The 14095-nt window shown below is 35.9% G+C and overlaps 1 protein-coding gene across 3 annotated transcripts in view; it reads right to left on the bottom strand.

The window, feature by feature from the left end:
* The window catches only part of Plekhb2 (pleckstrin homology domain containing B2), a 43655-nt gene that overhangs the window by 4908 nt on the left and 24652 nt on the right, over positions 1–14095 (bottom strand). For 2 of the 3 annotated variants that reach the window (XM_046463749.2, XM_046463751.1), the window contains one exon: positions 2223–2331. In XM_046463749.2, the coding sequence (XP_046319705.1) occupies positions 2223–2331 (109 nt within the window). The remainder of the gene's footprint in view (positions 1–2222; positions 2332–14095) is intronic. The other variant, XM_046463750.2, reaches the window with a different exon arrangement.

Raw genomic sequence — 14095 nt, 5'->3', positions numbered from 1 at the left:
CTCAAAATAATCCAAGTTCTTGGGGGAAGGGGAACTGAGGGCTGAACCCAGGGGTGCTTTATACATGAGTTACATCCCCAGACCTTTTTATTTTGAGAAAGGGTGTCACTAAGTTATCAAGGGTCTTGCTAAATTGCTGAGGCTGGCCTCTAACTTGTCATCCTCTCACCTCAGCATCCCAAGTCTCTGGGATTACAGGCAACTCCTACCACACCCAGCTCTTTTTTTAATGTTAATGAAAGAAACAAAAGTCTATGCCCCTTGACATATTAATTTAATATACAGAAATGTATTTTAAGACTTATTGGAATAAAAATAAAAATATTCAAAGACATTCAAAGCATTGTTTCCACAGCAAAATTTAAAAAGGAAAAGAAAAAGGCAAAACTTTTTTTTAAGGTTTAAGTAATAATCTATTACCAAGTATGTCATACAAGCACTAAAAATACATAAGAGTATTATGCAGCACTCTGGGCAATATATAAAATTTAAAATTCAGACATAAATACAAAAGGCAATGTATAATTACAAGGATGACATATTTATATGGGGAAAGTAATTCAAATAAAAATAAGTGTGCTAGGATCACAAGATGATGGACATTTAATGTCATAATTACTATTTTACTAGTTTTTAACTTGACATTAAAAAAAAAGCCAATCAAGGCAAATCTTCCAAAGTCCACACTTGTTGGGTGAATCTGCATCAGTTTTCAAGCAAAGAGGAGTCAAATGAGCTTTCTGTATTTCTACTTTAAAAACCCTTTCTCTGCTGGGCACAGCTACACACGCCTGTAACCCCAGTGGCTTGGGAGGCTGAGGCAGGAGGATCATGAGTTCAAAACCAGCCTCAGCAACTTAGCAAGGCCCTAAGCAACTCAGCAAGACACTGTTTCTAAATAAAATATTTTTAAAAAGGATGTGGCTCAGTGATAAAGTGCCCCAGGTTTAATCCCTAGTACAATAATTATTATTATGAACTAAATAGATCAGAAGTCAAGGACACACATCTAAGAGTGGCCTGGCCTACTTGGCTTCCCTTGACAACAGTATCAAATGTTCACAGCTTTCTGGTGGCAGCTCCCCTTCCACTGCTTCTGTGTTAAGATGATGTACTAGTTTTGCTCATGGCTCATGGTCAGCTCCTCTTCTGTAGACCCTCATTATCCCCATCTCTCTGGAGCTCTAGGCTGATTCATCTACCAATCACTGTGTGCTCCTGTGTGTCAATGTGATTTGCACGCTACAAACTACCCAGATTAACCTCATGATAGCCTTGCTCATTTATCCCTTGGTTAAGGGCTTTGCTCTCCAATCCCTCAAGGTAGCCCCATGCAGCCTCACAAAGTGCCCAGCATCCCCTCATACTTCCAACTCTACAGATTCCCCTGCCAGGGAGACCCAGAATTTGATGATACCAGCAAAGGCCCATTATTTAATATTTGCAATTTATTTCATGTAAAACAAAGAACAGAAAGAAGTATATTCAAAGCAGAGTAAGCAGAAGTCCCTTCCAGGCCTCTATTTCACTGTGAAATCTAACATTACTTCAATAGTGTCAAATGTCCAAGGATGTTATCAGCAGAAAAAAAAAATAGGTCACAGGTCACCTTCCATATTTTAAAATGGGCCTCTTTGGTACTTTTTCTTTTTTTAGTTGCCAATGGACCTTTATTTTATTTATTTATATGCAGTGCTGAGAATTGAACCCAGTGCCTCACACTTGTCAGGCAAGTGATCTACCACTGAGCTACAAATCCAGCCCTTGATTGCTTCTTGATACAGTGAATCCCAATAAGTACAAATTCTATTCTTGAGAATTAGTTTGTATACAATAGTGTAGTTTTACAAATCAAGACTTCTCTAGCTTTGTAAAGCAGTGCAAAAATACAAAAGGCTTATTTTAAAAACACAAAAAGGGCTGGGGTTCTGGCTCAGTGGTCAAGCATTTACCTTGCACGTGTGAGGCACTGGGTTCAATTCTCAGCACAGCATATATATATATATAAATGAATAAAATAAAGGTCCATCAAAAACTATAAGAAAAAAATTAAAACAAACACACATACACACACACACACACACACAAAATACAGTAACAGAGTGATTTGTGGTCTCCAGCAGAAAATGTAGTTCACTTAATCTTAAACTGGGAAATAAAAATTCTTATGCACATACCCACTAAATGAAAGTAAGAAGGCATGGGAGACTGATGAGAGTTACCTGCATATGGGTACTGGTAGGGCACAGCATACGCCTGGCCATTGGCAGCATAGACAACCTGAGTTCCTGCTGGGTATGCACCGCCATATGGACCATAGCCATATACCTGCTAAAAAGAAATAGAGCTATTAAAAATACACTCTTGAAACCCCTGGTAATGTATTAAAATTGAGTCTCCAGGCTATACTCAATAAAATTTAAGTCAATGTTAAAAAAGAAAGAAAACATGTGATGGTATTGTTATACCTTGTTTTTGCTTAAGATTACTAAAAAAATTTAAAAAAAAATATTTTCAGGCTACAAATGAAAATGGTAGAAAAAAATAACAACAAAAAAGAGAACTGCACTTGCAAGAGATTTTGATTTTAATTCAGCTGTACCATTAACTTGATCTTTAGTAAGTCACCTAATCTCTCTGAACCTTGTTTTTTATTCATCTGAAAATGACCAGGTTGGACCAAGCGGTGAGATTTACTTAAAAATCTGTATTCCGCCAGGTACAGTGGCACATGCCTATAATCCCAGAGGCTCAGGAGGAGGCTGAGACAAGAGGATCGAGAGTTCAAAGCCAGCCTCAGCAAAAGTGAGGTGCTAAGCAACTCAGTGAAACCCTGCGTCTAAATAAAATTCAAAACAGGGCTGGGGATGTGGCTCAGGGACCAAGTGCTCCTGAGTTCAATACGCAGTACCAAAAAAAAAAAAAAAAACCCTATATTCCTCAGGTGAGGCCAATCTAGATGCAGAACCTTTCCCAGCCCAATTCCATCAATTCCTTCCAGTTTGGAGGATAGAGAAGACTGAAGCCTGGGACCAAAACAAGTGACTGTGGTTTTCCAGACATACCTATGAAAGGGCACTACCAGAAGAAACAAGCACTGGGACCCACTTCTGATGACTGAGCCAATGAACAGTGAATGTGCCAAGAAATACAGCGACAAAAGGCCAGCCTTCCTTATGAGCTCACAGGTGAGAGGCAAGCTGACAAGTTTACAGACAATTACTGTCCAATGTGACCAGTGCTCTGATACAAGGGAGAAGAAGGAGCTGTGTATAGATCTAAATCTGTTATCTTACAAAGGCAAGAGAAAGAACTTCCACTTCTGGAGGAAGATGTTCCTGGCCCATTCCTCCTGCTAAGTACACTTAAAATCCCTGCACATTATATGCAAGTAGACTCTGAATGATGGAAAGAAGGCGGCAGACTGGCTAGGACCCTCAGGATCTAAAGGAGGATATGAGGCAAAAGTCCCCTGGGTTTCCTTCTTGCCTCAGACATCCTATCTGGATAATAGAGTAGACAGCAACCTGGAAATGTCAATAAACCCAGACAAAAAAGGCCTGAATAAAACCCTGCTCTCTCTACCCAAAGAACCTAAGAAGGAAAGAGGCAACCTAGCAAGAGAGAACATTTTTTAAATGATTGCTTCTCTATTCTAGGCAAACGCCACAGAAAAATCTAAAACCCCAACCCTATTCCCACTAGCAAAGGTCAAGTGTAGAAACTCTAAACCCCCACATTTGACAGGTTGTAAAAGCACTCCCTGAGCCCTTGGAGTACTAATAGAGAAGGTAGAGAGGGGAGCTGGACATTTTATCCCTACCAGATAAGACATTCCCACCGTGTCAGTGAACACCAAATAGGGAACCAGAACTCCTACCCCTCCCCTTACAAACAAGGCAAACCTTCCTGTCCTACTCAGATGAGGTCAGCCTGGTCCTAGTGGGAAAAGAACTCAATCCAGTGGTAATTATGGCATCAGCAGAGGCTATGCAGCAGTGGGGGAGCCCATCCCCTTCCCAGACAAGGTGCTCAGAGAGGACACCCAACTCTAATTCTCCTGCATTGACACAAATCCCAGTACCCTAGGTATCAACTGAGGGCTAGTGGACAGCCTGGACTTCACCCCACATGACAGGAAGATCACAAAAACACAAGATTTAAATGGGATTCAGGGTCTTACAATACTTAAAATGTACAGGTGTTATAAAAAAACACTTGTTTGCCAGGTGTGGTGGTGCATACCTGTAACCCCAGCAGCTTGGGAGGCTGAGGCAGGAGGATTGCAAGTTTAATACCAGCCTCAGCAATTTAGTGAGGCCCTAAGCAACTTAGTGAGAACCTGTCTTAAAAGAAAAAAGGCTAGGGATGTGGCTCAGTGATAAAGCGTCCCTGGGTTAAATCTTCAGTACTTAAAAAAGAAAAGAAAACCACCCGTTCATACCAAGGTTCATCAAGATCTCAAGAATGAGAAAAGGGGGAGGAGTAGGGGGGGATAGGAAGGGCAACAGAATAGAATAGACATTATGATTGATGTATGTACATTCCATGTATGTATTATATGTCAAAATACATTCTGCTGTCATGTATGACTAAAAAATAAAAAAATAATAATAAAAAAAAAAAAGAATGAGAAAAGGCCACAAAAGATGCCAACACCAAGATGACAAAAGATATCTGAATTAGGACTGGAGTGTAGCTTAGTGGTAGCCTGGCATGTAAGAGGTTCAATCTTGAGCAGTGGAGGAAAAAAAAAGTTAGCATTATCTCAAAAGCACTTTTTCTTTGTATGTGGTGCTGGGAAATGAAATAAAGGACTTGAGTAGGTTAGGCTGGAAAGGATTTAGAACAGCAACCATAAAGATATTCAATGGGCAATTATGAACACACTTAAAATAAATTAAAAAAATAGCAACTCTCCGGCAAATCAGAAAATCAATAAGGGATATATAAGGATGTGTTCAAAATTATATATATATAAATATAAAAAATTAACCAAATGAAAATTTTAGAACTAAAAAATTTATTTTTATTGGTTCTTTTTAATTACACATAATAGTAGAATTCATTTTGACATAATTATAAAAGCATGGAATATATCTTGTTCTAATTTAGTCCCCAATACCTCTCCTTCCCCTGCCTCCTTCCACCCTCTGCTGCTCCTTTCCCTCTACTATACTGGTCTTTCGGCCATTTATCCATAGTCATTTTTTTAAATTAATTTCTTATTTATGTACATGAATGATGAGATTCACTGTGGTATATTCATATATGTACATGGAAAAGTAGAACTAAAAAATATCATAAACAAATATAACTAATTCAATGAATGGGCTCAATAACAGAATGGAGAAAACAATCAGTAAACATGAACCCAAAGAATTGACATTACCCAATTAGAACACAGAGAGAAAAAATAGATTGAAGTTAAAAACTAATAATAAACAGAGTCTCCAAAACATGTGTGACTTATCATCAGGTCTATCATTCGTGTCATCAGCATCCCAAAAGAGGAAGAGAAAGGATGGGGCTGAAAAAATATTCAAGGAGTAATAGCTTCAAATTTCCCAGATTTAGCCCAAAGAATCAACCTTTGCATTCAAGAAGATGAACAAGCTGGGTTTATGTGGTACTGAGGATCAAACCCAGAGCCTTCCACATGTGAGGTAAGTAAGTACTCTACCACTAAGCTACAACCCCAGCCCCAAAGTCAAACTGTTGAAAACTAAAGATGATGCCAGAGAGAAGACAAAAGGAAGGAAACAAAAGAGCAGAATCAATGAAACTGAGGAACAGAAAAGTGAATTAAAAAAAAAAAAAAAGTTAACTCTTGAAGAGATTAGTAAAACTGATAAACCTCTAAGCAACTATCAAGGAGGAAAACATAAATAACTAGTATCAGGAATAAATGAAACAGAGCTGGGGTTATGGTTCAGTGGTACAACACCTGCCTAGCATGCACAAGGCCTGGAGTTCCATACCCCAATAGCACAAAAAAGAAGGAAAGAAAGAAGGAAAAAGAAAAGAAAAGAAAAAATCCGCAAGAAGTGAATTAAATAAAAAATATGTCACTATAGACCCCGTGGACATCACAAGGGTAAGAAAATACTACGAAGAACTCAACACACATTATACAACTTGTATTAAAATGACCAATTCCTCAAAACGTACAAACTACTACAACCTAATCACAACCTAATCTGTACGAAACAAAGAATTTGACTAGTCCTATAACCATTAATAAAACCGAATCTGTAACTTAAAATTTCTCCCCAAAATCTCCAGATCCAAATAGTTTCACAAATTCAAAACCAATTCTACACAATTTCTTCAGAAAATAGAAGGACAGGAACCTCTTTATGATTTGTTCTATTAAAGCCAATATTATCCATGGGCTGGGGTTGTAGAGCGTTCGCCTAGCATGAGCGAGGCCCTGGATTCGATCCTCAGAACCACATTAAAAAAATAAAAATAAAAAATTAAAAAAAAGTAAATAAAATAAAGGCATTGTGTCCAACTACCCTAAAAAATAAAAATAAATATTTTTTTAAATGCCAATATTATTCAAATAAGATAAAGTAAAACAAAAAGTATATATCAATATCCATCATTAATGCAGATACAACAATACTCAAAAAAAAAAAACATTAGCAAGGCTGGGGTTGTGGCTCAGTGGTAGAGCACTTGCCTAGCATGTGTGAAGCACTGGGTTTGAGTCTCAGCACCACATATAAGCAAGTAAATAAATAAAGGTCCATCAATAACTAATAAAAATATTTTTAAAAAATTAGCAAAGAGAATTCTGCAAAAATGAATAAACACTATGACCTACTAGGATGTATTCTAGAAAATGAAAGCTGGTTTAGTATTTGAAAATAAATGTAATCCATCAAATGAGTAGGCTAAAAGAATATCATATCGATTGATGTGGGAAAGTATTTAACATCATCTAACTCCTATTCATGATAAAAACTCTCAGAATACTATAAAAGAGTAAAATTCCTCAACTCTGATACAAGTACAGCTGGGTACAGATGCACACTTCTGTAATCCCAGTTATTCAGGAGGCTGAAGCAGAAGAATCACAAGCTCAAGGCCAGTCTATAGTACTTAGTGAAATTCTGTCTCAAAATAATTTATTTTAGTTTATTAGAAAGGGTTGGGGGGTGCTGGGGATGTGGCTCAAGTAGTAGCACGCTCGCCTAGCATGCATGAGGCACTGGGTTCGATTCTCAGCACCACATAAAAACAAAATAAAGATATTGTGTCCACCTAGAACTAAAAAATAAATATTTAAAAAAAAAAAAAGAAAGGGTTGGGGGAAGCTGGGGTTGTAGCTCAGTGGTAGAGTGTCTGTCTCTCATGTGTGAGGCACTGGGTTCAATCCTCAGCACTACATAAAAATAAATAAAGATATTGTTAAAAAAAAAAAAAAGAGTTGGGGATAGGGCTGGGCATATAGCTCAGTTGGCAGAATGTTGCCTCACATGCACAGAACCCTGGAGTTCAATCCCCAGCCCCACCAAAAAAAAAAAAAAAAAAAGGTTGGGGATATAGATCAGAGGCAGAATGCCCCTAGGTTCAATTCCCTAGTTCCTCCTAAAAAATTAAAAAAAAAAAAAAAAAGAAATGAAACCACAAAAACTCTCCAGGTAACATCATACTAAATGAATATATTAAATACTAAATGAATATATTAAATACAAAATATATTAAATAGTTATAAAGGCAAACTTAAAATTGAATTAAATACTTACTAAATACAATAATAATTACTAAATTAAAACTGATACTAAATGAGTACATATTTAAAATTGAACCTTTCCCCCAAAAAACAGGAATAAGGCACTATGTCCTGTCTCACCACTATTATTCAACATCATTTTGGAAATTCTAGGAAAGGCAGTAAGGCAAGGAAGGAAATAGAAGGCATACAGAGTAGAAAACAATACATAAAACTCTCCTTATCTGCAGATGACATAATTGTCTATGAAGTATAATCCCAAGGAATCTATATGAACTTATGTGTGTTTAGTAAGCTTACATGCTATAATATCAACATATAAAAACAAACTGTATTCTATATACTAGCAATAAACATGGGAAAACTAAAAAATACAAAAACATATATGACCATCAAAAAAGAAGAAATATTATAAATCTAAGGAAACAAGATTGTTATACTGAAAACTACAAGTGCTGATGAAAAAAAAAACACAGAGGATCTAAATAGAGAGACAGTCTATGTTAATGGATGAGGAGACTCAACACAGTAAAGATGTTATTTTCTCTCTACACAAACATGATATGCATATTTAAAGCACTTTTGTCAATAAACCTTGCAAGATTTTATAATAGACATAAACTGATTCTACTTTATATGGAAAGGTAATGGAACAAGAATAGCTAAAATGATTTCAGGAGAAGAACAAAGGGGGATGGTCAGTCCACTCAATATCAAGACTCATTACTGTATATAGTTACAATAATTAGAACTGTATAGTATCAGAGGAATATAAACACGTACTTCAAGGGAATGGAATTGAGAACCCAGAAAGACAAACACCTTAACAAAAATTAACTTAAGAGACAAAAGTCCCAACCCAACAAGAAGGACCCAATAAGGAATCCTAGGTCCTACCCCCTACTCATAGATCAAAAAAAAGAAGTTCCAGAACACATAAATAATTATGCACAAAGGAGGGGTGGGGGGGGTAGAGGAATCCATCTCAATTGATATGCAAGTGAGATGCAAGTGAGAAACAATTAAGTCACATTTAGAGGCAAACCAGTAAGGCTCACTTCTGATTTCTTGGCTCAGACCCTAAAATCAAGGAGGGCCTAAAAGAAAACAACAGCCAGCCAAGGTTATTATACCTAGCAAAACTCAGTTTCAAATGTGAGGGGGAAATAAGAACTTTCCATGACAAAAATAAACCAAAAGAATTCATGAGCACAAAGACAACACTACAACTAATACTTGAAGATGAACTGTACACAGAGGAATGAAAAACTATTCCCAAAGCTCACAAACAGAAGAATTTCAACAGAAGAATGATCCATTAAATGAAAATCAAGACAGGATAAAATATAGCAAAAAAAAAAAAAAAGAAGGAAAAAAAACCAGAATGGCAGAAAACCACAAAATATATCCATACTAAAAACAGATGTGAATGATCTTAACTCCCCACTTAAAAGACACAGATTAGCAGAATAGATCAAAAAACAAAATCAAACTATATGCTGTTACAAGAGACTCATCAGCAAAGATATGCACAGAGCTGGGCATGGTGGCACACATCTATAATCATAGCAACTGGGGAGGCTTAAGTAAGAGGATCAGAAGTTTGAGACCAACCTCAGCAACTCAGCCAGACCCTAAGGAAGACACAGTCTCAAAATAAAAAATAAAAAGGATGGAAGAAAATAATATCAAAGTATATGGACCCCCACACACAAAAAAAGCAGGAGTAGCTATTCTCATATCTGACAATAACAAAACAGACTTCAAGCAAAAATTAATCAGAAGAGACAAACAAGGCCACTATGTCCTGGGAAAGGGAACAATCCAACAAGAAGATATGATAGTAAACATCTATGCCCCAGATGTCAATGTATCTCATTACATTAAAAAAAAAAAAAAAATACTCCATGACTATAAATACCAGATAGACCCCAACACAATACTACTGGGTGATTTGAACACACCTTTATCAACAATAGACATGTCATCAAAACATAAAATCAATAAAGATATCTCCAACCTAAAAAACACTAGAAATCAAATGGACCTAATGGACATCTACAGAATATTCCATTCCCAAACAGCTGAATTTTATCTTCTTATTGGCAGTGCATGGAACTTTTTCCAAATAAATTATATTCTAGGCCACCAAGAAAATCTTGACAAAAAAAAAAAAAAAAAATCAATATAGTCCCATGTATCCTAATAAGACTATAATGAAAAGAAACTAGAAATCAATAGCATGAAAAATAATAAAAACCACATAAACACATGGAAGTTGAACAATACTCTCTTAAATGAAGAGAGGATCAAGGAAGCAATGAGACTAGAAAAAGAAATTCCTAGGAATGAAGAACACAGATACAACAAATCAAAACCTCTGGGACAATATGAAAGCAGTTCTAAGAGGAAAATTAATAGCCTTGAGTGCCTACATTAAAAAATTAGAGATATTCCAAATAAATATGCTTCACCTGAAGGCCTTAGAAAAAGAACAAACTAACCCCCAAACCAGTAGAAAACAGAAAATTAGGATCAGAGCCAAAATCAATGAAATTGAGAATAAGAAAACAATACACAGGATCAATGCAACAAAGAGTTGATTATTTAGAAAGATAAATAAGATTGACAAACCCTTAGCTGAAATAACCAAAAGAAAGAAAACCCAAATCAACAAGATGAAAAAGGAGCTATTACCACAGACCCTTTTGAAATACAGAGGATCATCAGAACCCACTTTGAAAATTTATACTCCAATAAACTAGAAAATCTGAAAGACACTAATAAAGTTTTAGGCATATGTGACCTACCCAAATTGAATTAGGAAGACAGAGAAAACCTAAACAGACCAATATCAAGAAATGAAATTGAAGCAGCAATTAAAAACTTTCCAAAAAAGAAAAGCCTAGAACCAGATAGATTCATAACTGAGTTCTATCAGAACTTTACAGAAGAACACCACTTTTTCAAATTATTCCATAATACTGAAAGGGAGGGAACACTCTAAATACTTTATATGAAGCTGGTATAATCATGATACCAAAACCAGACAAAGTACATCAAGGGAAAAAAAAAAAAAACTATAGACCAATATCCCCGATGAAAATGCAAAAATCTTTAATAAAACATTATCAAAACATCAAAACCAGATTTAAAAAAAAAAAAAAGGTAATACATTATGATCTCAAGGATTTCATTCCAGGAATGCAAGGTTGGTTTAACATATGCAAATCAATAAATATAATTCCCCACTCAAACAGAATTCAGGACAAGAATCACATTATCATCTCAATAGATTCAGAAAAGACTTTTATCCAAGTCCAGCACCCATTCATGTTAAAAACACCGGAAAAGCTAGGAAATCAAAGGAACTTACATCAACATGTTAAAGGCCATTTCTGACAAACCCAAAGTCAACATCATACATCATGATGAAAAACTAAAGGCTTTTCCTTTAAAATCAGGAATAAGACTATCTACTCTTACCACTCCTATTCAATACAGTCAATGAAACATTAGCCAGAATGATCAGGCAAGAAAAGGAAATCAAAGAGATACAAATAGGAAAAGAAGTCATCAAACTATTTCTGTTTGCCAACAATATAATCCTATATATCTAGAAGACCCAAAAAACTCCACCAGAATACTTCTAGGGCTTATAAATGAGTTCAGCAAAGTTGCAGGATATGAGATCAACATGCAAAAATCAATAGCTTTCCTATGCTCCAACAGTAATCAGCTGAGGAAGAAATTAGGAAAACAATCCCATTCAGAATTAACCTATTTAAAAAAAAAAAAAAACTTTGGGAATTAATCTAAGCAAGGAGACAAACAAGCTTTACAGTGAAAAATTTTAGAACACTGCAGAAAGAAATTGAAGAAGACCTTAGAAGATGAAATGACAACCCATGTTCTTGGATAGGCAAAATTACTATTGTCAAAATGGCCATACTACCAAAAGCAATATACTATTCAATGCAACCCCCATCAAAATATCAATGACATTCTTCAAGGAATTAGAAAAGAGAATTCTTAAGTTCATTTAGAAGAAAAAGAGACCCAGGGCTGGGTTGCTTAGTGGTAGAGCACTCACCTAGCATGTGCAAGGGCCTGAGTTCAATCCTCAGCACCACACAAAAATAAATAAAATAAAGGTATTATGTCCAACTACAACTAAAAATATATATATGTTAAAAAAAAAGAAAGAAAGAAAAAGAGACCCAGAATAGGTAAAGCAGTACTAAGCAAGCAAGAAAAACAAAGCAGAAGGTATCACAATACCTGGCCTGAAATTAAATTACAGAGCTATAGTTTGAAAAAAAAACAGCATAGTATTGGCATCAAAATAGACATAAAGACCAGTGGAACAGAATAGAACATACAGAGACAAATCCACATACCTACAGCCATCTGATATTTGACAGAAGTGCCAAAAATATATTTTGGAGAAAAGACAGCCTTTTAAATGGTGCTGGGAAAACTGAATAGCTATGTGTAGAAAAATTAAATTAGATCCCTATCTCTCACCCTGCACAAAACTCAAATCAAAATGGATCAAAGAGGACTGGGGTTGTAGCTCAGTGGTAGAGTGCTTGCCTAGCAAGTGTGAGGCTCTGGGTTTGATCCTCAGAACCACATAAAAATAAATAAATAAATAAAAGTTACCCATCTACAACTAAAAAAATATATATTAAAAAAAATGGGCTGGGGTTGTGGCTCAGGGCTGGGGTTGTGGCTCAGTGATAGAGCACTCGACTAGCATGTGCAAGGCCCTGGGTTCGATCCTCAGCACCACATATAAATAAATAAACAAAGGTATTGTGTCCAACTACAACTAAAAAATAATTTAAAAAAAAAAATGGATTAAAGACTTGGGAATTAGACCAGAAACCTTGCAATTAGTAGAAGAAAACATAGGCTTAACACTCCATCTATAGATGCTGGCACTGACTTCCTTAAAAAGACCCCCAAAGAACAAGACCACCAAACCAAGAGTCACTAAGTGGGACCCCATCAAACTGAAAAGCTTCTATATAGCAAAGGAAAGGATTAAAAATATGACGAGAGAGCCTACAAATGGGAGAAAATCTCGGCTCTTCCAACAGGGAATTAATCTCCAGAATGAACAGAGAACTCAAAACACTTAACACTAAAAGCAAATAAACTAAGCAATAAGTGAGCAAAAGAACTAAAACAGAAACTTTTCAAAAGAAGAAACACATACAGCCAATAAATCTATGAAAAAATGTTCAGCATCTCTAATAATCAGGGAAGTGCAAATTAAAACTACGCTAAGACTTCATCTCATTTCAGTCAGAATGGCAATGATCAAGAATATCAACAATAACAAATGCTGGCAAGATTGTGGCAAAAAAGGTTACACTTATACATTGTTGGTGGACTGCAGATGAGTACAACCACTCTGGAAAGCAGTACGGAGACACCTTAAAAAACTAGGAATGGAACCACCACATAACCCAACCGTCCCACTCCTTGGTATGTTCCCCCCAAAGATTTAAAATTGGCATACTATAGTGATACAGCCACCTTGATATTTATAGCAGCACAATTCACGATAGTTAAATTATGGAATCAATCCAGGTATCTGTCAATAGATAAATGAATTAAGAAATTGTGGTACATACATACAAAGGAGTTCTACTCAGCCATAGAAAAGAACGAAAATACGGCATTTGCTGATAAATGGATGGAAATGGAGAACATCGTGAAATAAGCCAAACTCAGAAACTCAAAGGTCAAATGTTTTCTCTCATATGTGGAAGCTAGAGTAAAATAAAGAAAAGGGGGAGGGAAGGAGAGGATATGATAAAGATAAAGGGAAGATCAGTAATGCAGAAGAAGGAAACTGAGAGGCAGAATGTAGGGATGGGTAAAGGAAGGCAATGCAGAATGAATTCTTAAAAACGCATGTTAAGTGCATATATAAATATCCCACAGGGAACTTCACTTTTATGCATAGGTAGAAAGAACCAATCAAATATAAACAGATGAGCGAAAGGAAATCTAGTAGAGTAGAGGAAGGAGAATGGGAGAGAATGGGGATGAGGGGAAGAAGGAGGGGATCAGGAACTGAAATTAAATTCCATGCATGTAGAAGTTTGTTGGGATAAACCCAACTACTATGTGTAACTACAAAGCTCTAATAAAAGAATACCAAAAAAAAAAAAAAAAAAGGATTATAAAAAACAAAATGGATCACAGGCTTAAGCTTAAGTGTAAAATCTAAGAATATAAAATTTATAGAGAATAACACAAGAGAATCTTGGGAAACTTGGGCTAGATGAAGTGTTAGCCATGACAACAAAGGATGACTCAGAAAAGAAAAAAACT

The sequence above is a fragment of the Marmota monax genome, unplaced genomic scaffold, assembly GCF_021218885.2.
Source record: "Marmota monax isolate L192 unplaced genomic scaffold, Marmota_monax_Labrador192_F-V1.1 WCK01_AAM20220418_F8-fsc00034, whole genome shotgun sequence".
Classification (NCBI taxonomy): Eukaryota; Metazoa; Chordata; class Mammalia; order Rodentia; family Sciuridae; genus Marmota; species Marmota monax.
The sequence above is the reverse complement of the archived record's forward strand: the minus strand, read 5'-3'. Positions and strand labels throughout refer to the sequence as shown.